Below are 27,636 nucleotides of genomic sequence, written 5' to 3' on the forward strand. Positions count from 1 at the left end.
AACATTTCTGCCACTTTGCTTTTTTTTTAATTTTCTTTTCTTTTACCTTTTTCTTTTTAATTTGACTACTCCTTTCTCAGTTTGTAACCAATATGACCACAACTCCATGTGACTGCATAAATGTTGCTCTAAACTTCTTTTCTTTCCTTATTTTCTTCTAATTTCTTTAGCCTTTTTAACCACGACTTCTGGTAATCAGCCTTTCCTTTAAGAAACTCACTATCAGGTGGCTAAGTGATGCAGTGGATAGAGCACCAGTCCTGGAGTCAGAAGTACCTGAGTTCAAATCCTACCTCAGATACTTAATAATTACCTAGCTGTGTGACCTTGGGCAAGCCACTTAACCCTGTTGCCTTGCAAAGCCAACTAAAAACCAAACACTATCTTATTGCTTCTCCAAAGAACTTAGTTTGTGGACTTTATGTTGTAACCTTTGAACTTTTGCAGTAACTTGTGAATTAAAATTTAAGCCTTTCTTAGCTCACTGAATCATATTGGTGGGTTACTCATCTCAAAATGACCCCAATATTTAAGCTCCTTTTTCTGAAGCCCACTTCTTCCTATCTTCATCAAGGTCAGCTAGTCCTATCATCTCATTTTATGGCCAACATCACATTGGTATTAATTTAAAGAGTCAAGATTTGGAATCAGTTCTTCTAATTTGCACTCCTCTGTGGTTTATAACATAACACACTGTCTTGTTTTATCCCATTCAAACATTCCAGATAAACTTATTCAAACAAAATAGTTGATTCTAGCAGGCCTAATATATGCTTTATATTTTCTATTAGCTAAAACAGTATTTTATATTATCTAAAACAATCCTTTCTCCTCCTTACTTCTCCCTTTCTTCCTCTCACTCTTCCTTCCTCATTCCTTCTTGCCTTCCTTCCCTCCTTTCTTCCTATCTTCCTTCTTTTTCTCTACCCTTTTTCTTTCCCTCGCATTCTGTATAAAATAGGTGATTTAGTATCTAGAAAAAGTTCATATTTTTATTCCATATTTAAAGATATTATTATAAATAATTAAATCAAAATAATCATAAAAGCTAAGGAATGGTAAATTTCATGGTACTGAAGTGGGGGAGTGAAAGGTGACTATTTTTAAAAATAAAGAACTTAGAAACATTTCAATAGAAATGGCCCAAAACTATTTAGTAATAACACTAAATAGAACCACCTATTTCCTGGAGGACATTATGTCTAGAAATCTACTGAAATCTTTTGGACAATTCACATTGGCCACTCCTTTAATTATCTAATATTCCAAAAATATTAACAACAGTTTTTAACGGAGATAAAAAGAAAAATTTTATACAGATGCCAAATTGACCACAATCTGTTTTTTTAAATCCATCATAGTATAGATTCTCATAATGTATTATTTATTTATTTTCCCCACTCAGAGATAGGGTCATTAAGCTATATATAAGGATTTATTTTAAAAAAAAAACTTACTGAATTCAAGTTAGTAGTAAAAAATAAATATTCAAGAACTTGGATAAATATTTCCATCTTTAATGTAATACATATTGACAGGCTGGAAATGTTAGAAGGAAAACCCCATGGGTTGGAGTTTCAATAGATAACTAGCTTACTGTAGCATTTGGGTCTAAGAAGTCGCCTTGGTTCCCGGGTTCCAAAGCTATAAAAGCCAAACATAATTCCACAGACCAGATGGAAAAATCAATGGCAAAGACCTTTAATGTTCAAGGAAAAAATTTATTAGTCACTCTTCTCCAGCAGGGCAATTCATTGCTAACAATTAGCTGCCAGTAATTTGTCAACACGATCTTTGAAGACGAAAAATTCATTGTTGGGGTGTTATTGCTCTTTGGCGAGACAATAATGAACATTCACAAAATGCTATTTTGTTTAATTTCTTTTTCATTACAAGAAAACAAGTTAATTTATTTTTATTCTTAACACTATGAATATGATTTTTCTCCTTTCTGTGCTGATATTTTTTGTGGACTTATAAGAGGAAGTTCACTATTTTTTAACTATTCAGCTCTTTCAGTGTTGTCTGTAGTGACAGAATTAATTAAAAACATACAGTCATTTATTTTTACTTTTAAATTTATCTTCATGCAATTGCTGGGCTTTTTTCCCCCCTCTAGTACCAGATCTACTCACAGAACGTCAAAGTTGTGGGGAACTCAGTGGCAATGAAAATGAATTCTCTCTACAACACTCTGATAAGTGGTCATACAAACTCTGATGAAAGACCTCTGATAAGTAGAAAGATGCTATACTACATCCTGAGGACTCTCCACTGTTGGAGAGTAATAATCCATCATTTGAAATCTAAATTTCATTCTTTACAATTTCTATTTAATCCCCTCTCGAGTCAAGCAGAACAATCCATTTTCTATATTCTAATTTTACAAATTATTCTTAAATATTAAATCATAACCTTATAGGAAGCTTGAATTTTGATGAAGATTTTACTTGCATAGTGGGGATTACACTCTGTAATATGCTAGATACAACACATAAAGAAATGGAGGGCAGGAAGATAGAAACCACATTGTCAGGTCAAGAATTCTAATGCCTACATCAATTTGAAGCTATTGTGTAACAAAATAAGTTTGCAAAAATGAAACTCTAAAGAATATGTTCTATGAAAATAGACTAGAAATTAAGTGATGAATTTCAAAGTAGCCATTATCCATATCAGTTGACCATCCGATTTCTATTTCACAAGTTGGACTTTGCTGAAGCAAACAAGACAGAAAAAGGTTCTAAAGATTTCAAGTCCAATCTCTTTTATTCTGTACTACCACTGGTTAACCAATGCCCTTAAAGGAATCAATAATCTCTTTGAATATACAAAAAATGAAATAAATAGACTTTCCTAGCATACAGGGGTAGGCAGGACACTACTTATATTGGGAGCAAACATTAAAATTGTCACATAACTTAAAAAAACAAATATACAAACAAATAACAAAAAAAGAAACCATCAACAATAATCCTGTTATTCTAAGAAAGGAGATTAAGCATGAAGGCCCAAGAGATAATATTGAAGTATATATATTTTTAAAGTCTCATTTTAAAATATCTTATTTATGTTAATGAAGAATTGTAGATACATGTATTTTTTCCTATTTAATTTAATCCAGTAAGAGTAGCTCTTTTAGTAAAAATTGTATCTAATATGTTATATCATGATACAGTTCCCAGACAAAGCTTGCCAAGGGAGGAATAAGATTAAAAGTGTTCCACAGAGACACCAAGTGTTTAGACTGCAAATATTTTGTGGATTCCTGATAAAAGTACAATAAAATGTATTGCAGTAAACCTTCATATTGTGAAACTTCATATAACTTCATCATATTTCAAAATACTATCCCCCCTCAAAAGCTCTAAGTAATCAATCCTCATTCCTCTTTTATGTGTTTTTTTTTCTAGAGTTCCTAGAACCTGATTATAAGAGGATTTCAGTGCACTAGGTACCAGTCACTCAGGATACAAGAACCATATCCAAATATGGCTGCTCTTTTAGCTGACTACAAAGTTTGCCTAGGGAAGGGAATTTATAAAAACAATTTCATTCAATCTACCTAATACTTTGGAAATTTAGAAAATAACTTATTAAGGGATAATGTCTTTTCCACCCAAAATCTCTAGAGCTAACTCTATACAACTCTATACAACACATCTATCCTTTAAAGAGAAAAAAAAATAGAGCATGCACAGATGGACTTTTTTATCTACATTTTTGTTATCCATATTTGTATTCTAATTTATATCACATCTGCACTTGAACTAAATTTATGAATCTTTCCTCATAAATTGGGAACAAGGGAAAATGTGGGAAGCATGAAAAATTGCAATCCCAGAAAATAAGACCTGTAGACCACCATTAGAAGACAGAAGCCGTGAGAAACAGGATGTTAGGATACCTCAGAAGGCCATCATCAGTGAATTGCTTGTTAAATAATTTTTCTTCCTTTAAGTCTCCAAACTCTGATTTGACATTGAAGTTTAGAGAACCAGTGATGTATACAGAGAGCCACTGGGCCAGTTTCAGGGAACAGAGGCTTTCTGGTTGGGTTCATGTAATGAACAATGAAATGAGCTAGATGGTGGAGGGGGCCAGGGGTGGGCAGGGCCCTTCTGACAGGAGCTACTACAGGCTCTACTGCCAAGGGACCTCAGAGAATAAAGGTTTGAGACTGCCAGTGTCTCATTAGGGCTTCTCAAGAGCCCTAATACAAGATAATGATAATAATAATAATAATAATAATAATAATAATAATAATAATAATAATACAAGAAGAAATAGAGATGGGGCTTCTAGCACTTAGCAAAGTGGCTACTGCACAGTAGGTATTTAATATGTCCTCGATGATTGATTGACAGGGCCAAAGTTCTAAGTTGGGTCATCCTTCCAGAGGCCAGTCTGCTACTATAGATGGCAAGTCCTTATCTCAGCAATTCCATTCTAGAACTTCAGTGGCAAAAGAATCCAGGTTCCAGAGGAGTCAGAAACAAATAGGGTCTTTTCATCACATAGAGTTTGGGGGGGGTGGGTAAGAATGGGGTAGAGAAGTAGGTATGACAGGAGAATGGCCTTGGCACAAAGGGCTAATCTAAAAACTGAGGCTGGAGTCATAATAAATATAAGAAAATTCTGAATACAATGCACTAATCCTATGGATTAAGAGAAAACCAAAAGTAAAACTAGAAGAACAAAGTAATTACACAAATATAGGTTGAGTCAGGAAAAAGAATGAATTGATCGAAAGGAATCCAAGACTAAGTAGAAGAAATGAAGCTAGAAATTTTTTAAAATGGATTATTAGAAATGTAAGATTTAACAATAAGAGAAGAAAAAGAAATTGAAGAAATTAAAATAGGCAATGAGAAAATAAAATTTTCAGTCTTTGTAGATGATATGATGGTATACTTAGTGAACACTAGAAAACTAACTAAAAAAACTACTTGAAACAACAACTTTAACAAAGAAGTAGGATATAAACTAAACTGAATAAATCATCAATATTTTTATATGAGCCTAACAGCAAGAGATGGAAAGAGGAATTCCATTTAAAATAACTGCAGACAACATATTTGGGAATATACCTTCTAAGACAAATCTAGAAACTATATGGACACAGTACAAAACACTTTTTACAGTAATAAAATCAGATCTAAAGAACTGAAAATGCCAGTTGCTCAAAATAATAAAAGCGACAATTCTAACTAAATTAAATTATTTAAACAGTACCATTACAATTGAAATACCAAAAACCTATTTTACAGAACTATAACAAATAGTAAAAAAAAAAATCATCTGGAGCAACAAAAGGTCAAGACTAGGGAATTAATGAAAAAAATGCAAAGAAAGATTAGCCTAGCTTTATTGGATCTAAAACTATTTCATAAAGTGGCAGTCATCAAAATTGCTTGGTACTGGTTAAGAAGTAGAGAAGTGAATCAGTATAATATATTAGGTATACAAAATAATAATAAATGACTATAATAATATACTTTGTGATGAACACAAAATGTCTAGCTTCTGGGATAAGAACACACTATTTGACTAAAAGTGCTGGGAAAACTGGAAAATGGTATGGCAAAAACTAGACATAGATTCAGATCTAAACCTTATATCAAAATATGGTTGAAATGGGTACAAGATTTAGACATAAAGGGAGATACCAATGGACAATAAGAACAACAGGAAAGAGTCTATCAGATCTTTGGAGAAGGGAGAAGTTTATACAGAACATAATAAACTGCAAAAGCATTTCAATTACATTAAATTAAAAAGGTTTTGCACAAACAAAATCAATGCAACCAAGAAGAGAAGGAATGCAGAAAGATGAGAAACAACTTTAATGGCTAGTGTTTTTGATAAAGGACTCTTTTCTGAAATATAAAGAGGGTAGAGTCAAATTGATAAGAATTAAATACATTCCTCAATTGAAAATGATCAAAGATATGAATAGTTTTCAGATGAAGAAATTAAAGCTACCAATAGTCCTGTGAAATTATCCAAATCATTATTAATTGGAGAAATGCAAATTTAAATAACTTTGAAGTACCACAGCACACCTATCAGATTGGTTAAAATAACAAAAAAAGGAAAATGTTCAATGTTGGAGAGGATAATAGCAAAACTAGGACACTAATACACTGTTGGTAGAGTTGTAAACTGGTCCAATAATTCTGGAGAGCAAGTTGGATCTATGCGCAAAGGGCAATAAAACTGTGCATGCTGTTTGATCTTCCTAAAAACCATACCACTATGAGGGCTTTATACCAAAGAAATCATAAAAAAGGGGAAAAGACCCAAATGTACAAAAAATATTTATAGAAGCTCATTTTATAGAGGCAAAGAATTGGACATTGAGGGGATGTATGTCAATTAGGGGATGACTGAACAAGCTAGGCTACATAAATGATATGGAGTACTTTTTGTTCTGTAGGAAATTATGAACAGCCAGTTTTTAGAAAAGCATGGAAAGACTTGAATAAACTGATGTTGAATGAAATGTACAGAAACAGGAGAATATTATACACATTAACAGTAACGTTGTAAGATGAATCAAGTATGATGAATATATCTTCTTTCAGTAGTTTAGTGAACAAAGAAAAATCCTGAGAGTCCTGTTATGGAAAATGACATCCATATCCAGAGAAAAAAGCAATAAACACAACAGCACTATATAGTCTTAATATAGAATAAAGGATACGGTGTTCATTTTTTAAAATTTATTTTGTTTTTTGCTTTCTTCCTCATGACTTTTCCCCCTTTGTTCTAATTCTTCTTTCATAACATGACTAATATAGAAATTTGTTAAACATGGTTATACATGTACAAGTTATACCAGATAGGTTGTTGCCATGGGGAGGGAGGAGGGAAGGGAAAGTAGTAGAAAAATGTGGAACTCATAAACTTGAAGATGTATGAATGTTGAAAATTTTTTAAAAATTGGATTTGTAAAAAAGTTGAATAACTTAGAAGTTAAAACATCTTATCTAAGAAGCAAACTTCCTAAAAACAAAATAAAGCCAATAGAAGACAATTATTTCAAGACATGGTAAAGAATATTAAAACATAGTCCAAAGGATAAAAAGTTAGAACATCTAAGGTCAAAACGATTGACCTGGAAAATTGCATGAAGGAAAAAAAAATCATCAAGCTTCCTAAAAACCATGAACCCCTCCTTATTTGCTGTATTTTTGAAATAATAAAGAATAATGCTACATATCTATAATTACCACAGGGCAAAGTGATTCACTGACTTATGCATTAAAGTATTTACAAACTGAAAACACTCGGGAATGTTTTGGTAAAAGTCCATAGCTTGCAAGTCAAAGAAAAATTTTGTCAAGCTCCCAGAAAGAAATTGCTTAAGTACCAATGATCAGATAAGTATCAGAATCACATAAGACCATGATGCAACTGCTTTTTAAAAAGAGAAAATGTTGCAACATATTTTATTGATATTTTATTTTTCCAAATACATATTATGAAAGTTTTTCAACATCCATTCATATAATTTTTTTTTATTTTTAAGTTATAAAATTTCCTTCCACCCTCCCTTCCCATCCCACTCCCCTCAGTGGTGAACAGTCAGGTTAATATTGCACATACACATTTGTGTTTAATATATTTACAGATTAGTCATTTTCAGATATTTTTTAAAAGTTAATGTAATTTTCATCAAATTCTGAAGGATTTTTTGTTTTGTTTTATTTTGTTTTTCGTCCTCTGGATGAGGACATCATTGTCTATAGCCAAGCTAATGGGGTTGTCCTAGCTCTCTGAACTGTTAAGAGCAGCTACATCCATCAAGGTTGATCAGCTCACAATGTTGTTATTGATGTGTGCATTGTTCTCTTGGTTTTATTCTTTTTGCTCAGCATCAGATACTATAATTCATTCCATGCTTCTCTAGAGTCCTACCAATTATAGTGTCTTATAGAACAACAGTACTCCATAATATTCATGTGCCAAAACTTGTTTAACCATTTCCCAATTGATGGGCATCTCCTCAATTTCCAATACTTTGCCACTACAATAAGAGCGGCTATGAATATTTTGGAACATGTAAGTGCAATATAATAATTTAAAAAACTGAAATGGCTTACAACAAAGGATATGATCCTGAAAAAAAGAATATAAATCTATGAGAAATGGGAGGAATTGACATTAAATTAGCAATTTCAAGACTGCTTGATAAAAAAAAAAAAACTTGAGTTAGGGAGAATCTTTGAAATGAAAAAATAGGAGACAAAAAATAACTCTAGAAATCAAAGAACTGAATGTCAAGTGGTAGGTCATTGCCTGGACAATGGCTCAACTAATTATGGTAGATAGATGCAATGGATTCAATGAAATATAAGAAATGACAAAAGAAATTTATTCAGAGAAATCTGAGAAGAAAATCCATAGAAACCTGATACTGACTTACATAATGACTAGAATAATATAATTTTGAAAGACTTAAGAAGTCAGATGAATGCAATAATTTTTCATAATTCTAGAAGACTGATAATGAAGTATATTTTTCACCTCCTAAAGAAATAACAAAGCAAAGGTTCAGAATGAGACTTTTTTCCCCGTGACATTATTCTTGTGTAATTTTTTGTTTGGCTATGTTGTTGTTTGAGTCATTTGAGTTTTGTCTGACTCATTATGACCTCATTTAGAGTTTTCTTGGAAAAGATAGACTCTTCCTGACTCCAGATCTGATCATCTATTCACTGAGTCAGCTAACTACTTTGTTTGAAGTGCTTATTTGCTAAGAGTAAGGGCTTTATATTTTTACATGTTTTCTCCCCATTAGAATATAAATTCCTTGAGGGTAGAATTCCTATTGCTTTTCTTAGCACAAGCTCTGCATCAAATGAAGTCCTTAGTAAGTTTGTTGACTGATTTACCATGGGGATGGAGAGATGGGAGAGAATGGAGGATAGTGATAGCAAAGAAAAAATAAGTGTTGTGGAAGAGCCCAGGCTAGACATCCATCATTCCTAGTTAGTTTATTCTTCTGATTTTCTAGATTTTACTGTAAACATCTTTCAGTTCTCTTCTCATCCCAGAAGTTTTCTCATTCCCTGGTGGCCTTCTCAACCTGGATGATTCCTACATTTTTTGAGCTCCTCTCACTGGAACCTCCATTTTGAAGAAGGACACAGTCCAGTAATCTTTCATTTCTCTCCCAATTTACCTTCTGATTCCCTGGTCTTTACCACTATGATCCCATTTTAAGCTAACTCCCTCCCTTCACTCACTTTTTTAAAACTTGAAACAGTTTATTATTCTCAAGGAGTACAGAAACTACAACCTTTATGTTCCCCTTAGACTCTTTCTATCTCAAAAATAATCAGAATCTAGCTATCTTCAGAAGGTATGGAATCCTTCATTACGCTCTCTAATGCTATTCACACTTTTTTCCTGTTCATTATTTTTTATGATGGTTTACTTTTCCAAATGCATGTTATCAAAGTTTTTTTTTAACATTCATCCACATGCATATGAACATTTCTAAATTACACAGTTTCCTTCCACCTTCCCTTCCCATGCCCCCCCTCCTCTCACTGGCAAACAGGTTCATACTGTACTTATATATTTGAGTTTAGCATGTTTACAGGTTAGCCATTTTTGATGTGAGGAATTAGGATTATGGGAAAGAAACACATAAGAGATTTTTTTTAAAAAATGTGAATGGAGCATTCCTCAGATTCTGAAGGATGTTTTTGTTTTATTTTGTTCTATTTTGTTTTTCTTTCTCTGGATGTGGAGAGCATTGTCTATAACTGGTCTAATGGCTTGTACTATCTCTCTGAACTTCTAAGAGGAGCTGTTCCATCAAGGTTGATCATCTCACAATGTTATTGTTGATTGTTCTCTTGGTTCTGCTCCCTTCACTCAGCATGGATTCATTCCATGTTTCTCTAGTGTCCAACTATTTATGCTTTCTTCTAGAACAATAATATTCCATATTATTCATGTACCACAATTTATTTAGTCACCCCCCCAATGATGAGTCACTCCTCAATTTCTAATTCTTTGACACTACAAAAAGAGCTTCTATGAATATTTTGGAATATGTGGGGCTTTTTTCCATTTTTTATGATTACTTCTGGGTATAGGCCTAGAATTGGAATTGCTGAATCAAAGGATATGAACAGTTTTATTGTTTTTATGGTCAAAGTTCCATATTACTCTTCAGAATTTTTGGATCATATCACAACTCCATCAGCAATGCATCAATGTCCCGATCCTCCTACAACTTCTCCAACATTGATCATTTTCCCTTTTTCTCACCTTAGCCAATCTGATAGGTATGAGGTGATACTTCAGAGTTGTTTTAATTTGCATTTCTCTAATCAATAGTGATTTGGAGTATTTTTTTCATACATTACATATAGCTTTAATTTCTTCATTTGAAAACTGTCTATTCATATCCTTTGACCATTTATCAACTGGAGAATGACTTGCAGACTTAAGAATTTGATGCAGTTCTCTATATATTTTAGGAATAAGAACTTTATCAGAACTCCCAGTTGTGAAGATTGTTTCATAGATTTCTGCTTTCCTTCTAATTTTGGCAATATTGATTTCATTGGTGCCAAAACTTTTTTTAATTTGATATAGTCAAAATCATTAATTTTACATTTTATAATGTACTCTAGTTCTTTTTTGATCATAAATTTGTCCCCTTTCCATAGATTAGATAGATAGAGTATTTCTTGGCCTATTAATTTATCTATGGTGTCACCCTTTATGTCTGAATCCGTATTTTGGTATAGGGTATGAGATGTGTTATGCCTAGTTGTTGCAATACTATTTTCTAGTTTTCCCAACAATTTTTGTCAAATAGTGAGTTCTTAACCCAGAAGCTAATGTCTTTGGGCTTGTCAAACATTATAATACTATAGCCATTTATTGCAGTTTCTTATGAACCTATCCTAATCCACTGATCCATTACTCTGTTTCTTAACTAGTACCAGAAAGTTTTGATGACAGCTGCTTTATAGCATAGTTTTAGATCTGGTAGAGCTAGGTCACCTTCCTTTACATTTTTCCATCAGTTCCCTTGTATTCTTGAGCTTTGGTTGCTCCAGATGAATTTTGTTACTATTTTTTCTAGTTCAATAAAGTAGTTATTTGGTAATTTGATTGGTATGGCACTGAATTAGTAATTTAATTTGAGTGTAATTGTCATTTTTATTGTATTAGCTCAACCCATCCATGAGCAATTGGCATTTTTCCAATGATTTAGATCTGACTTTGTGTTTTATAATTGTGTTCATAAAGTTTCTGAGTTTGTCTTGGGAGGTACATTCCCTAGATATTTAATGTTGTCTACAACAACAACATGGAATTTCTCTTTCCATCTCTTGCTATTGGGCTTTATTATTTGTATATAGAAATGCTGATGATTCATGTGGGTTTATTTTATATCTTGCTACTTGACTGAATTTGTTAATTGTTTTAAAGAGTTTTAGATGATTTACTCAGGTTCTCTAAGTACCATCATAGTATCTGCAAAGAGTGAAAGCTTTGCTTATTCATTGAGAATTCTGATTCTTTCGATTTCTTTTTCTTATCTTATTGCTAGAGCTAAAATTTCTAAAACTATATTGAATAGTAATGGTGATGGTGGGCATTCTTGTTTCACCCCTGTTCTTACTGGAAATGCTTTGAGTTTATTGCCATTACATAAAATATTTATCCTGGTTTTAGATAGATAATACTTATTATTTCAAAGGAAACTCCATTTATTCCTAAACTTTCTAGTATTTTTTAATAAGAATGAATGTTGTATTTTATCAAAGGTTTTTTCATTATCTATTGTGATAATCAAATGATTTCTGTTTGTTTTGCATTCATGTGTTCAATTAGCTTGAGTGTTTTCCTAATACTGAACCATACCTGCTTACCTGGTATAAATCCTTCCTAATCATGGTATATTATCGTAATAATAACTAGCTGTAACCTCATTGCTTAAATTTTATTTAAGATTTTTGCATCAATGCTCATTAGGGAGATTTATCTATAATTTTCTTTGTCCTCATTAGTCCTTCCTGGTTTAGGTATCAGCACCTTGTTGGTGTCATAAAAGGAATTTGGTAGAACTCCTTCTCCTATTTTTTAAATAGTTTATCTAGAATATGAATTAATTGTTCCTTAAATGTTTGGTAAAATTCACTTGAAAATCCATCTGGACTGGAGATTTTTTCTTAGGGAGTTTATTGATAGTTTCTTCAATTTCTTTTTCTGAAATGGGATTATTTAACTATGTTATTTCATCTTCTGTTAATCTGGCCAGGTTATACTTTTGTAAATATTCATCCATTTCATTCAGGTTATAAAATATATGAGCAAACAATTAGGCAAAGTAGTTGTGAATTATCTTTTTTAATTTGCTCCTCTTCGGTGTTCAGTTCAGAAGATACTGAACAATTGTCCAACTATGGGTAGATAATGTAAAGGAAAATTGTGCTTCAGATAGAAGGTTTGCTTAGATGATCTATAAGTTCTTTCTACTCCTAAGCTTCTATAATAGCCTAAAAAAGTTGAAAATCAGGACTTCTAGCCAAGATGGAGGAGAGACGACAGGCACAGTTCTAAAGTCTCCTGATCTTCCCTCATAAATAATATGAAACAAACCTCTTAACAGAAATCTGATTGATAAAACCCAAAAAGAAAAAGCCAGGAGAAGAAATCTACCTCAATTTGTCTTGTGAGATCATGGATGAGTGTAGGTGTAGAGGGCAGACTCTGCCAGGAGCACAGATTGGTGAGAGTTTGGGAGCCTGGATTAGCTGCAAATTAGCCTGATTAGTGGAGGGACTGGAGCCTGGGAGTCTGAGGACCTGAGAAAGGGACTGGCTTGATCAGTGGCAGGGTGGCTTGGGTCAACTAATGAGCACACTGACTGTGTGGAGCTTGCAGGCAGGGCTGGAGGGAGAGTTCTGGTGCAGGAGAACTGCCTACATGGATCCCTGGGCTCCTCTGGTCAAGAGGAACTCAGAGTCCACACCTCCATTTCAGCTGATGTCTCTTCCCAGGACAAACACAATTACAGACTACTTCTGCTCCAGGGGCTGGTGTGTGAGGAGCAGAACCACCTCAGCTGACAATAGGGAGAGTGATGACCTCACCCCAGGGTATAGCCCACTATTGATCAAAGACAAAAGCATTTAACAGCTTCAACCACTTCCTCCAGGCCAAAGGAGAAGCCATCAATCAAGGTCACAAACACTCCAGAGAAAGCAACCTGCATCCCCTACTGGCTGGTTGGAGATATTACAATCAGTGAGCAAAATCTCTAGCATCCCCTATTGGTCAGCTGAAGGTTTTCCACTCAGTGAGTAAAGCCTCTAGGGATCCCCAAACCAAACCCCTGTGAACCAACCCCTCCCCAACACAAGGTCTTAGTAAAATAAAGAAAGGCCAGAATAATGGGGGGGGCATAGAAAAATTCCTAGATGGAAAAGACCCTAACTCAGAGAGACCTAGAACCTCTGACGAGAATATGATTTGGTCTCTAGCACAGAAAGACTTCCTTGAAGAAATCAGGAAGGAGTTTAAAAATCATTTGGAAAATTTGGGAGAGAGAATTAACACCTTGCAACAAGAAAACAAATCATTGGAAAATACAATTTGACAAATGCAAAAAGAAAATAATTATCTCAAAACCTCAAGTGGTCAAATGGAAAACTCTTTCAAAATAGAATTGATCAATTGGAAAAAGAGTTGCAAAAGGTAAATGAAGAAAATTCTTCTCTTAAAAAAAAAAGAATGGAGTCTGTGGAACCTAATGACTTCATAAGACAGCAAGAGTCTGTTAAACAAAACCAAAGATAGAAAAAAATAGAAGAAAATGTAAAATATCTCATCAGCAGAACCATTGATCTTGAAAAGACATAAGAAGGAACAACCTGAGAATTATAGGTCTTCCTGAAAACATTGAAGAGAAAAAAAGCTTGGACATAATATTACAAGATTTAGTGACTGAAAATTGCCCCGATATCATGGAACCAGAATGCAAAATAAGTACTGAAAGAATACATTGATACACTCAGGAAAGAGATCCTAAAATGACAACATCAAGGAAAGTTGTGGCCAAATTCCAGAACTATCAGATAAAAGAGCAATTCTGTAAGCAGCTAGAAAGAAACAATTTAAATACCAATGAGCAACAGTAAGGATTAAGCAGGACCTGGCTGCATCAACATAAGGGATTGAAGGGCCTGGAAAGAGATATTCTGAAGAGCAAGGGAGCTTGGATGCAGCCAAGAATCCACTATCTGACAAACCTGAGCCTTCTCTTTCAGGGGAAAAGATGGACATTTAATGAAATAGAAGAATTCTAACAATTCCTGATGAAAAGACCAGAGCTAAATAGAAAATTTGGACATCAAACAGGAAGTTCAAGAGACACATGAAAAGGTTTAAAAAATGGTGGGGGGAGGTAAAGAAAAAAAGAGAAGAGAAAAAGAGAAGAAAAAAAGAGAAGAGAAAAAAAAGAGAAGAGAAACTGTTATCCAATAAGATGAAACTAGCTATATCCCAGCATGGGGAAAAGATTCTCATAACTCTTGAGAATTGTAAATCTAAAAGAGAGAATATACCTAGCCAGAAGTGATGGACACTCATGACTTATCCATGAGACTGCTATCCAATCGGATGAAAATGGCTATAACCTTACTTGGGAGAAAGACTCTAATAATTCTCAAGAATTGTAACTCTATTAGAGGGAATATACTTAGCCAGAAGTGATGGATACTCAGGATTTTCTATGACTCAGACAGAATGATTAAAAAACACTTCCTCCTTAAAAAAGAGGAACAGGAAGAAGACAGGAGGATGGAGGGGATTGAATGGGGCAAATCTCATTACATAAAGAGATACAAAAGACCTATTGTAATAGAGGGGAAGAACGGAGGAAATGAGAAACACCTGAATCTTCCTCTCATCAAACTTGGCTTAAAGTTAATTTACACACACACTCAGTTAACTTGAAAAACATCTTACCTTTCAAGTATCAAAAGGAGCAAAGGCTCCTTTTGGAGCCTTTGGAGACAGGGAGGGGGAGAAAAAGGGTAACGAACAGAAGGAAGGGAAGGAAAAAGGGAACGGGGGGAAAATTAACAGAAACAAAATACTGGGGAATACGGATAAGGGGAAAAAAGGGGAAAAATACAAACATAGGGAAGATAGCATAGAGGGAAAAAAAGAGTTAGTAATTATAACTTTGAATGTTAATGGGATGAACTCTCCCTTAAAATGTAAGTGGATAGCAGAGTGGATTAAAAACCAGAAGCCTACAACATGCTGCTTACAAGAAACTCATTTGAAGCAGAGGGATACATATAAAGTAAAGGTAAAATGTTGAAACCAAATTTATTTTGCTTCAGCTGAAGTGAACAAAGCAGGGGTAGCAATCCTTATCTCAGACAAAGCAGATGCAAAAATAGATAGCATTAAAAGTGATAAGGAAGGAAACTATATCCTCCTAAAAGGTACCACAGACAATAAAGTGATTTCAATATGAATATGTATGCTCTCAATAGGACACCATCCAAATCCTTAAAGGAGAAGCTGAAAGAACTAGAGGAAGACATAGACAGCAAAACTCAACTAGTGGGAGACCTCAATCTCCTGCTCTCAGATTTAGATAAATCAAATCATAAAGTAAACAAGAAAGAAGTTAAGGAGGTAAATAGATTGTTAGAAAAACTAGTTATGATAGACTTATGGAGGAAATGGAATGGGGATAGAAAGAAATATACCTTTTTTTCTGCAGTTCATGGCACTTACACAAAAATTGACCATATACTAGGGCATAAAAACCTAATAATTATTGCAGGAATACAGAAATAGTGACTACATCTTTCTCAGAATAGAAAGCATATACAATATTGGGCCAGGGATATATAAAACCAAAACTAATTGTAAATTGAATAACCTCATTTTAAAGAATGAGTGGATCAAACAACAAATTATAGAAATAATTAATTATTTTATTCTAGATAATGAAAATAATGAAACAACCTACCAAAAGCTACAGTATTCACTAAAAGCAGCTGTCAGGGGATATAGTATATCATTAAATGCTTACATGAATAAATTTGAGAAAGAAGAAATCAATGAACTAAATATGCAACTAAAAATTAGAGAAAGAACAGATTAAAAACCCTCAATTAAATACAAAATTAGAAATTCTAAAAATTAAAGGAGAAATTGATAAAATTGAAAGCAAAAATACTATTGAATTAATAAATAAAATCAAGAGTTGGTTTTATGAAATATTGATAAACCTTTGCTCAATTTTATTAAAAAAAGAAAAAAAAAAGAAAAAAAAATTGGTAGTACCATAAATGAAAAAGGTGAACTAACCACCAATGAGGAGGAAATTAAATGAATAATTTGAAATTGTTTTGCCCAACTTTATGCCAATAAATTAGACAATCTAAGTGAAATGGATGGATATTTACAAAAATATAAGTTCCCCAGGTTAAATGAAGAGGAGATTAAATACCCAAAGAACCCAATCTTAGCAAAAGAAATTCAATACACCATTATTGAACTCCCTAAGAAAAAATCACCAGGGCCAGATGGATTCACACGTGAATTCTACCAAGCATTTAAGGAACAGTTGGTTCCAATCTATATAAACACTTTGGAAAAATAGGTGAAGAGGAAAGTCTGCCTAACTCTTTCTATGACACCAATATGGTGCTGATACCTAAATGAGGAAGAGTTAAAACAGAGAAAGAAAATTATAGACCTATCTCCCTGATGAATATAGATGCAAAAATCTTAGCAAAATGATTACAAGTTATCCCTGGGATAATGCATTAAGATCAAGTAGAATTTATCCCAGGAATGCAGGGTTCATCCAATATTAGGAAAATTGTTAGTATAATTAATTATATCAACAACAGACCTATCAGAAATCATATGATTATATCAATAGATGCTGAAAAAGCTTTTGACAAAATACAACACCCATTCCTATTAAAAACACTAGAGAGTGTAGGAATAAAGGGAATGTTCCTTAGAATAATAAGAGGTATCTATCTGAAGCCATCAACAAGCATTATATTCAATGGGTAGAGGCTAGAGGCAATCCCATTAAGAACAAGAAGAAACAAGGATACCCATTATCACCACTGTTATTCAATATTGTATTATAAATGTTACATTCAGCAGTAAGAGAAGAAAAAGAAATGAAAGGAATTAGAATAGGGAAGAAAGAGGCAAATTCTTACTATTTACCAATGACGTGGTGGCATACCTAGAGAAACCCAAAATATCCTCCACAAAATACTGGATATAATTTAGCAACTTTAGCAAAGTAGCAGGATATAAAATAAACCCTCATAAATCCTCAACATTTCTAAATTTCTGACTAGCAAGATACAACAGGAAGAGCTAGAAAGAGAAATTCCATTCAAAGTAACCTCAGATGATATAAAATAGCCAGGAGTCTACTTGCCAAGGCAGACTCAGAAACTTTTTGAAAACAATTGCAAAACACTGCTCACACCAAGTTAAATTCAAATTTAAATAACAGGTCAAAAATCATTTGTTCATGGATAGGTCGAGCTAATATAATTAAAATGACAATTCTACCAAAATTAAACTGCTAGTTTAGTCCCCTACCAATACAATTTTTTTTTAAAATAACTGTAATGAGTTAGAAAATGTTGTAAGTAAATTTATATGGAGAAATAAAAATTCAAGTATTTCCATGGATTGAATGAAAAAAAGTGCAAAATAAGGTGACTTAGCCTTACCTGATATAAAATTACATTACAAATCATCAGTCATCAAAACTGTCTTGTATTGGCTAAGAAATAGAGTGGTGGACCAGGGGAATAGACTAGGTGCAATAGCAGGAAATGATTATAGTAATCTGCTGTTTGATAAACCCAAAGAGTCCAGCTATTGGGATAAAAATTCTCTCTTTGATAAAAACTGCTGGGAAAATTGGAAGTTAGTATGGAAGGAACTTAGATTAGACCAACACCTCACACCCTATACCAAGATAAGATCTAATGGATACAGGATTTAGTCATAAAAAATAATATTATAAGCAAACTAGAAGATCAAGGAGTAGTTTACCTGTCAGTTCTATGGAAAGTGAAGCAGTTTATGACTAAGGAAGAGATGGAGAACATCTCTAAAAGCAAACTAGATTATTTTGATTACATTAAATTAAAAAGCTGGGTGGAGTAGAGCCAAGATGGCTCCCCAACAACTCTGAACCCCCAAACCCCCAAAAAACAAACAAATGAGGGCTCTAGCCAAAATTTAGAGGGGCAGAACCCACAGAAAGACTGAGTGATACATTTTCCCAGTCAAAGATAACTTAGAACCTCCACAGGAAAAGTGTGCTTCACCAGGACCTTGGGTGGGAAAAAAAGTCACTGCTCAGCCCAGCCCAGCACAGCAAAGCCCAGTCCAGCCCAGCCCAGAGATTACTAGCAACAGCTTGAAGGGGAGAGGAGAGAACTCTGCTGCATCTGGGTGAGTGTGTAGTGAGGAGCATGGCCACAGAACCTGCAGCTAGAATCGGGAGAAAGCATCCTGCACCCCCAGAGAAGGTAAGGGAAGATTGCAGAGATCTCTCTGCTCTTCCTGGGGCAGGACTCTGCTGTTTGCCTACACTCAGACTCAGGGTGCAGTTTAGGCTTCCATCCTAGATAGCTGGATCCTGCCTTATAGCCTCAGGGCAGACAACAATGCTGTGGTCATCTACATATCAAAGCACAGGCAAGAGAGATTAAGACCTTGGAAGAATAAAGATCCCAGTGGGGTGTCCCCCCCCACCCCCCCAAAAAAAACCCAAAGCCTTGGAAGTTCTGTAAATTAGCCTTGGGCTGAGGAAATGAGTAAACAACAGAAAAAGAAGGATCTGACCAAAGAGAATTACTTCAGTCCTATGGAAGATCAAAACACATACTCTGATGATGACAAAAATCGAAGCTTCTGTATCCAAAACCTCCAAGAGAAATAGAAAATGGGCTCAGACTGTGGATGAGCTCAAAAAAGACTTTGAAAAGCAATTCAGGGAGGTGGAGGAAAAATTGGGAGGAGAAATTAGAGCAATGCAGAAAAATCATGAAAACCAAATCAAAAGCTTGGTGAAAGAAATACAAAAAAAAAATACTTAAGAAAATAATATATTAAAAACCAGTTTAGGCCTAATGGAAAAAGCAAAGCAAAAGGCAAATGAGGAGAAGAATGCCTTAAAAAGCAGAATTGGCCAGCTGGAAAAAGAGATAAAAAAGTTCTCTGAAGGAAGTAACTCCTTCAAATGCAAAATGAAACTAAAGGAAGCTGATGACTTTGCAAGAAATCAGGAAGAAATAAAACTCTTCCAAAAAAGCCAAAAATTAGAAGAAAATGTGAAATATCTCATTGGAAAAACAACTGACCTGAAAACAGATCCAGAAGAAATAATTTGAAAATTATTGGACTATCTGAAAGCCACAACCAAGAAAAGAGGCTAAACTTCATTTTTCAAGAAATAATACAGCAAAATTTCCCTGAGATCCTAGAAGCTGAAGGTAAAATAGAAATTGAGAGAATTCACAGGTCACCCCCTGAAAGGGATCCCAAAAGAAAAACTTCCAGGAATATTATAGCCAAATTCCAAAACTCCCAAATCAAAGAGAAAATTCTAAAAGCTACCAGAAACAGACAATTCAACTACTGAGGCTCCATATTCAGGATTACACAGGATCTGGCAGCATCTACATTAAGGGCTCGTAGGGATTAGAAAATGATATTCCAGAAGGCAAAAGATGTTAGTTTACAACCAAGAATCAATTACCCAGCAAAACAGAACATCCTCTTTCAGGGGAAAAGATGCATTTTCAATGAAACAGGGGACTTTCAAACTTTCCTAACAAGACGACCAGAGTTGAACAGAAAGTTTCATCTCCAAGTACAGAACTCTGGTCAACCATAAAGGGAGTGGAAGAGAGGGACTAACTGAGGAACTTGATGATGTTGAACTGTTTGTATTCCTGCATGGGAAGAAGATATTGATAACTCATATGAACTTTCTCATTTATAAGAGTGGTTAGGAGCATATATAGATAGGACATAGGAAGGAGTGGAATATAATGGTATGATGTGGTAAAAGGATGGAATCAATGGGCAATGTGGGGAAAATACTGGAAGGAAGGAAAAGGAGATGAAGACTGAGAGATTTCACATAAGAGTCAAAAAAAGCTTTATCAATGGAGGGGGAGGGGGCAGGCAAGGGGGGAATGAGTGAGCCTTCATTCTCATCTGAAATGGCTCAGGGAGGAAATGGCATAAACACTTAATAGAGTGAGGAAATCTATCTTGCCCTGGAGAAGGATGGGAGGAAGGGGACAGGATGAGGGGAAATGGGGGGAGGGAGGGGGGGAATAGGTGACAGAAGAGAGGGAAGATTGTGGGAGAGGGTACTCAGATGTAACACGCTTTTGGACAGGACCAGGATGAAAGGAGAGAAAGAATAGAATAAATGAGAGTGGGGAGGAATAGAGTGGAGGTACAGCTAGTGATAGCAACTGTGGGGAAAATATAGAAGCAACTTCTCTGGTGGACTTATGATAAAGAAAGGAACTCATCCCAGAGACAGAGCCATTGGAATCTAAACACAGACTGAAATACAATTTTTTTTTCTCTTTCTCTATTCTTGAGGTTTCCCATCTTCTTGGGGAGAGGGGATTTATGTTTATTCTTATGTTTACACTTATAACATTCAATTTACATCAATGTATGGCATGGAAACAATGTAGAGACAGTCAGACAGATTTCAGGGTGGGGGGAAGGAAATGAGGGGGGAAATTATAGAATTCAGAGCCTTGAAAAAAATGATGGGTATAATTTACTATTGTATATAATTGGAAAACAAATAAAATATTTTTAAAAAAGCTTTTGCACAGACATAACCACTGTAACCAAGATCAAAAGAAATATAGTAAACTGGGAAACATTCTTCACAACTAGTATTTCTGACAAAGGACTCATTTCTAAAGTAAACAGAGAACTGAGTCAAATTTGAAAAAAAAACATTCCCACCACTTTACAGATGAGGAGATCAAAGTGATTCATAATCATATGAAAAATTGCTCTAAATCACTACTGATTATAGAAATGCAAATTAAAGCATCTCTGAGATACTACCTCACACCTCTCAGACTAGCCAATATGACCAAAAAGTACAATGATCAATGTTGGAAGGGTTGTGGGAAATCTGGGACACTAATACATTGTTGGTGGAGCTGTGAACTCATCCAACCTTTCTGAAGAGCAGTCTGGAACTATACCCAAAGGGCAACAAAAATGTGCACACCCTTTGATCCATCAATACCACTACTGGGTCTGTACCCAGAAGAGATGATGAAAGAGAGTAAAAACCTCACTTGTGCAAAAATATTCATAGCAGCCCTATTTGTGATGGCAAAGAATTGGAAATCAAGTACATGTCCTTCAATTGGGGAATGGCTTAACAAACTGTGGTATATGTATGCCATGGAACACTATTGTTCTATTAGAAACCAGGAGGGATGGGATTTCAGGGAAGCCTGGAGGGATTCGCATAAACTTGATGCTGAGCGAGATGAGCAGAATCAGAAAAATATTGTACACCCTAACAGTAATGTAGGGGTGATGATCAACCTTGATGCACTTGCTCATTCCATCAGTGCAACAATCAGGGACAATTTGGGGCTGTCTGCGATCTAGAATACCATCTGTATCCAGAGAAAGAACTGTATAGTTTGAACAAAGACTAAGGACTATTACCTTTAATTTAGAAAAAAACTGTATCTTATTGTCTGATCTTGCTATTTCTTATACTTTATGTTTCTTCCTTAAGAATATGATTTCTCTCTCATCACATTCAATTTGGATCAATGTATACCATGGAAACATTATAAAGACTGGCAAATTGCCTTCTGTGGGGGTGGGGGGAGGGAAGTAAGATTAGGGGAAAAACTGTAAAATTCAAAATAAATAAAATCTTTAAAAACATTGAAAATCATTGAGGAATTTTTTCTTACAGAATTCAAGAAGCTGAAAGGTCACAAGTAATGTTTCCTGCTTGGAATAAATTGTTAACTTTTTGTTGTTGTCATTGTTTGCTTTTATTAAAAGGATTTACATTCATTTTAACTTTAATATTCACAGTCAGCAGGGGTGCCAAGGAAAAAATTCCAGAACACAGAATTGAAGGGATAGTAGAAGAAAAAGGAGTGCCAAAATCAAGGGCTTGCTCATTTTCAAATTTCTAAAAATCTAACTTGAAAGACTTTTAATTAACTCATTTAAAACAAGCATACATATATGAAGAAAAAAATTTCAAAAACAAGCTAAGCCAATGGGGAAAATGTCCTAGACAGTCACCCACTCACTAATATCTGATAGTCAACATGGAAAGTTAGCAAATAGAGACAGCATGTGTTGGAAACCATACTAAATGGTTTTCAGCATTTGTAGCATGTTTATGTTTTTGCAGAACATGACTCAAAGTTTGCTTTGAAGTTTTTTTCTTTTCACTGCACGAAAGCAAAAAAAAATGTTCTGTTCAAATTCAGCATCAAGATTTAGATAAAGCAACCACTTTCCTTTTTAACTTTTCAGTTCACTATCCCATAGACTGGGAGAGCAGCATGCTGGAAGGATTCCATATCTGCAAAAGCAATCTCTGTAACCTAAGGAAAATGAATCTCTAATCCAAGTTTAGATTTCCTAGTGAAAGCAGTTACCACCTGAAAATAGCTAGACCCTGGATTCTGACATTAAATTCATTTAGAGGTTTAATTTTTTAATGCAAATTCTAAGAATCTTGTAGACAGAAATTAAGAGAATGACCAACATGATATTTAATGCCAATATAATTCTTGAATGTATGATTTAGAGAACAAGTTTGGGAGAACCTGGGAAAGAAAGCAATGGTTAATGCTATTGCTTCATTCAAATCACTGATTTAACATTAAGGGTAATAAGGTCTAGAACAGACCTTTGATATATGTCACTAGAAACATCTTTTACCAAGTTAATATTAAACAACATTTTTCAGGTATGTATGAAGCAAAATTTGGTACATATGGCAACTCTTTGGCCAGTTTCAGTTTAATCTCATTATGCTATTATTGACTTACCCTGTCTACAAAAATATTATATAGGAATTCGGTTGGCAGGGATTTAACATAAAATTAGAGGAATAGGAAGAAAGCTCTCTCCATTAAACTTCTCAGCAAGATGTCATTTGATTATATCAATTATAGAAAAGGAATATTATTAGAAAGGATGTATAAGGTATTGAAGAAAACATTCAAAAAGAGTGCCAAGATTTATGTATGTTTATACATTTGCAATTGCATGTGTGTGTATGTGTGAATAGCATGCAATTTTAGCTAGTCTTCAGCAAAATTTATTAACTTCTTTGAGTGTTTCATGGATCCCTTTGACAATCTGGGGAAACCTCTTAATTCCTATCCAAAATAATGTTTTTACTTATATTCATAATTGAATTAATTGAAGGAGATTCTAAATTTCATTTATAGATTAGTGTAAAAGAAATGTATTTTTCTTCATCCAATACTTGGACTCCTGAAATTGAGTATAAATGGATCCAAGTTAAAAAATAATTGTATGGGGCAGCTAGGTGGCGTAGTGGATAAAGCACCAGCCCTGGAGTCAGGAGTACCTGGGTTCAAATGCGGTCTCAGACACTTAATAATTACCTAGCTGTGTGGCCTTGGGCAAGCCACTTAACCCCATTTGCCTTGCAAAAAGATAAATAATTGTTTTAATAAAAACAATGGTGTGTTGAAACTCAAGACTTTGAAACTATGGGAATGATCACAAACTAAATATGTGTTTGTGTGTGTGTGTGTGTGTGTGTGTGTGTGTGTGTGTGTGTGTGTGTGTGCTTAGACAAAAAGATAACAGACATTCAAATATGTGAGTTTGGAGAAATGTTTAAGAAGTCTTAGGTAGATTTCAGGATCCTCAACATAGAAAAGATAATTGAACTATTAGTAAATGAGGAAATTATCAAGAGAAATACCATTCAGGAAAAAGAATAGAGGGTACAGGACAATGGTTTAGAGGACATCCAGACCTAAGAGACTCAGAATAAATTGTGATATGTAAAAGATTTTAAGAAACAGAAGTCAGATAGGTAGAAGAAAGGGGAGAAAAAATTAGCATGATGTAGTATGAAGGAGACAATGTCCAGGAAGTAGGGGATTTATTTCCAATTCTTTTCTTTCCCTTTACTTAAATTCAACTTTTTTTCATATAAATATAACTAAGATGTAGTTTCTGAATAGTAGGAGTTTAAAATTTGATGAAAAGAAATGACTAATTGTTTTGAAATTTGCCAAAAATATGTAATATTATGTCCTGAACCATACATAGTTTCAAATTTTCTCTGATTTTAACTGAACCCCTCTTGCAAGCATAAATAATTAAATCATTCTATTCATTCTAACATTTAAAGAATAATGCTCAGTTTTCTATTAAGTCAGTGACTATTTTTCATTATAAAGACAGAGATACATTGAAATACTTACAGGTCCTATTATTTGAGAAGCACTTTCAAATTCATCATCCTCCATTGCTTCAGTTGGGCATAAAGAATCTGTTTCTATAAGAAGAAAATACATTATGTTCATAATTTACTATAATAACTATAGTCATAATTTATAAGGATAATTAGCCTTCTGGCAAATATACACTTGTCAGTGTGAAGGATGTTAAATCAACCATAGCAAGTTGCTGAAAAATTATGGTGAGATTGCCTGATAATTTGAAGCTGACTTAATTAATTTCTCCTACAAAAGTCCAACTCCAGCTCCTCATAGTGAAATGGAGAAGTCCCTCATTTTCTTAAAGTTGTTATTATTGAGCTCACACTCTGAGAGGTCTCAACTTTCTATTCATTTGAGAACAAGAAGAGTGGTGGATCTGGTTTTTGAAGACTAGACTAACTAAATTAGGAAAGCCTTACCACTCAAACGCTGACCAAAGAATGGAATGTGTTTTATTCCAGGATCATTAGACCCAAATTATTATATTCATCAAACTCTCCAATACTGAAAGAGGGATTAAATTGAGGGTAGGGTGGGAAAGAAGAGAAAAGAATTATTTTAAGGATGATTTATATTCCCTCTTAAAGACAATTTTGGAATGACTAATGAATATATTTAACATAAAAAATTTTCACTGAACATTTTAGAAGTGAAAACAAATATTTCTGAAAATCTTGGAAAGTATAAATTGATTTGGAGTACAGTGAAAGAACTAATAAAAATTATACAAGGAAAATAATATTTTAGAGGAAAAAATTCTTCATTTACTTAAGAACTCTGATAAAAGCAATGAACATTCATGTCTCCAGAGGACCCATTATAAAATATGTTGCATGCCTCCTGACAAAGAAGTAGGTATAAAAGCATATATTTTGGACACAGTTACTGTATGGATCATTTTGCTAGAATTTTCTAAATTGTTATAAGATGCTTTCTATCCCCTTCCCCTTTTCTTCAGTTCACCAGTTTACTCAGGAGGGGGGAGAAAGGTGAGTAAGGAATCGTGATTTTTCCCCTACTTCTCACAATAAAAGCAGGGCACTGAAATATTTTTTAAAAATATTTTAAAAAGTACATAGAAGAGAATATTAAAAAGTTTAATAGAAAGCACAGACAAGCACAAAGTTTGACAGTAGCATGTTGGATTTATTATATGCTTTTAAAAAAACAAGATGTTCAAAAAGGAGATTGATGATTTCATAAAGGATTCTCTTTTGTGATCTGCTTTGTGTATGAAAATGTTCTTTTAATGTTTAAGATCATATTTGTAATTTAAGGTATAGAGGGATTATGAAATTATGAATTTACATCTGGAAGGGACTGGAAGTCAGTGAATCTGCCTCTTTCATTTGACAGAAGAGGAAACTGAAGTCCAGATATATTAAGAGACTTGTCCAATATTTTCACTAATATACAGCAGTCAAATTTTTGAACCCAGGTCATCTGCTACCAAATTTATTGTAGGCTATCTTTTTTTTATCTGATTGATGGAAAGGGTGCAACTGTTAAAATAGTAGATGATTTAATTATTTGAATATCAGATTCAATTAGCCAAAATATAGCTTATGAAAAAATATTTCTAAAATGCAGTTATGCTAAAATGTTTAAGGGGAGAACTGTATAACTGAAATTAACAAAGTAAATTGAGCAAAAAATAAAAAAATTTCTTTCCTTTATCCATAATAGCCAAGGAATCATCCTATCTTATTTATAATTTAGAATGGAAAATATATATGCATTGGGATACCTATATGCATGTGTGTGTTCATATACTTCCATAAACAAGTACATATTTGTACCTCCTATTGTGTGGCAACATTCAGGAGAAGAAAAAAGGAACACAAAGTAGTGTGGACAGGGTGAGGAGTAGAGTGGAGAGGTGAAGACTGTCCCAGGGCAAGGGGATGAATCTTTGCCAAATAAAAGAAGTACTGAAGTAAAGCTCTAGTAACTTCAACCTAGTTATACTTCTATCACTCAGGATTGATAATCATCATTAACCTGTCATAAATGATTAAGCTTAATATCACTTCTGATGACCTTCTATCTTTTCTTCATCACCCCCAACTTGCTATGCGGTCAGACAAGATCAGTAATCTGACTTTTCTCCAGGTACTTGTTTCTTGTATCTTTGCCTTAGGTTTGACAACAACAGTAATGATTATGACATGAAGATTCACCACACAACAACAACCACAACAACAAGGAAAAATATCAAAAAGTTGAATCATAAAGCGTACCAGAATAACCCAGAAAGGACATTCACATAAACAGAGGCTGCAGTTTAATCTGTTTCTCACCACTTGATTAAAGCCAAGGGATTTAAATTTAAGATTTCTAATTAGATTATGATTACAAGAAAACTAACATATTTTTAGTGAATTATCTTTAGAGAATCATCTCTTTAGAGAATTTTGAAGTTTATATGAGTGAAGGAATGAATGAAAAATATAAAGGATTTATATATATATATATATATATATATATATATATATATATATATGCTAGGCTCTATACTATGTGTTATGATGTTTAAAAAATTCAAGAGACATAATTTCCAAGTAATCAGTTATTGATAATGTCAGCATTTTAATAAAAAGAGGTCAGCAGCACCCTTAAATGCCAAAAATCATTTTAGCAGTGAGCTCACAACTTATACGCTTTTGGAAGGGTGGAGCGGTACCTGAGGGTGGCAATCAACTCTGATTGATTAAAAGGTAATGAGAAAATGAATATTACAATGATGGTTTGAACCTATTAATGAACTTTGATTAAGTCATTTATTTCTAAGTTACCTCTAATCTTGGGCAATCTACTCAAAGAATTTATCCCCAATATATTTGAGTTGGTTGGAGTAGTAATTTCCAGAAGAGATATTGAACAAGAAAATAGGATGGGGGGGAAAAAATCTAGAGCATCTCTGGCTTTATAAAATTGACTAAAAGTATGAGAGAAATAATAATTTCTCTCAATGTAGGGAACATAAATATAAGCAAGTTAGATAGTCATTACTCTCAAGGAGTTTACATTCTAATACAGAAGAAAATACAAA

The 27,636-nt window shown here is 33.9% G+C and overlaps 1 protein-coding gene across 2 annotated transcripts in view; it reads right to left on the reverse strand.

Annotated features, from left to right (window-relative positions):
- The window catches only part of CXH8orf34 (chromosome X C8orf34 homolog), a 443,848-nt gene that overhangs the window by 116,730 nt on the left and 299,482 nt on the right, over window positions 1-27,636 (reverse strand). For both annotated transcript variants that reach the window (XM_074203923.1, XM_074203922.1), the window contains exon 10: window positions 24,567-24,640. In XM_074203923.1, coding sequence (XP_074060024.1) covers window positions 24,567-24,640 — 74 coding nt within the window. The remainder of the gene's footprint in view (window positions 1-24,566; window positions 24,641-27,636) is intronic.

This window comes from Macrotis lagotis, chromosome X, assembly GCF_037893015.1.
Source record: "Macrotis lagotis isolate mMagLag1 chromosome X, bilby.v1.9.chrom.fasta, whole genome shotgun sequence".
NCBI lineage: Eukaryota > Metazoa > Chordata > Mammalia > Peramelemorphia > Peramelidae > Macrotis > Macrotis lagotis.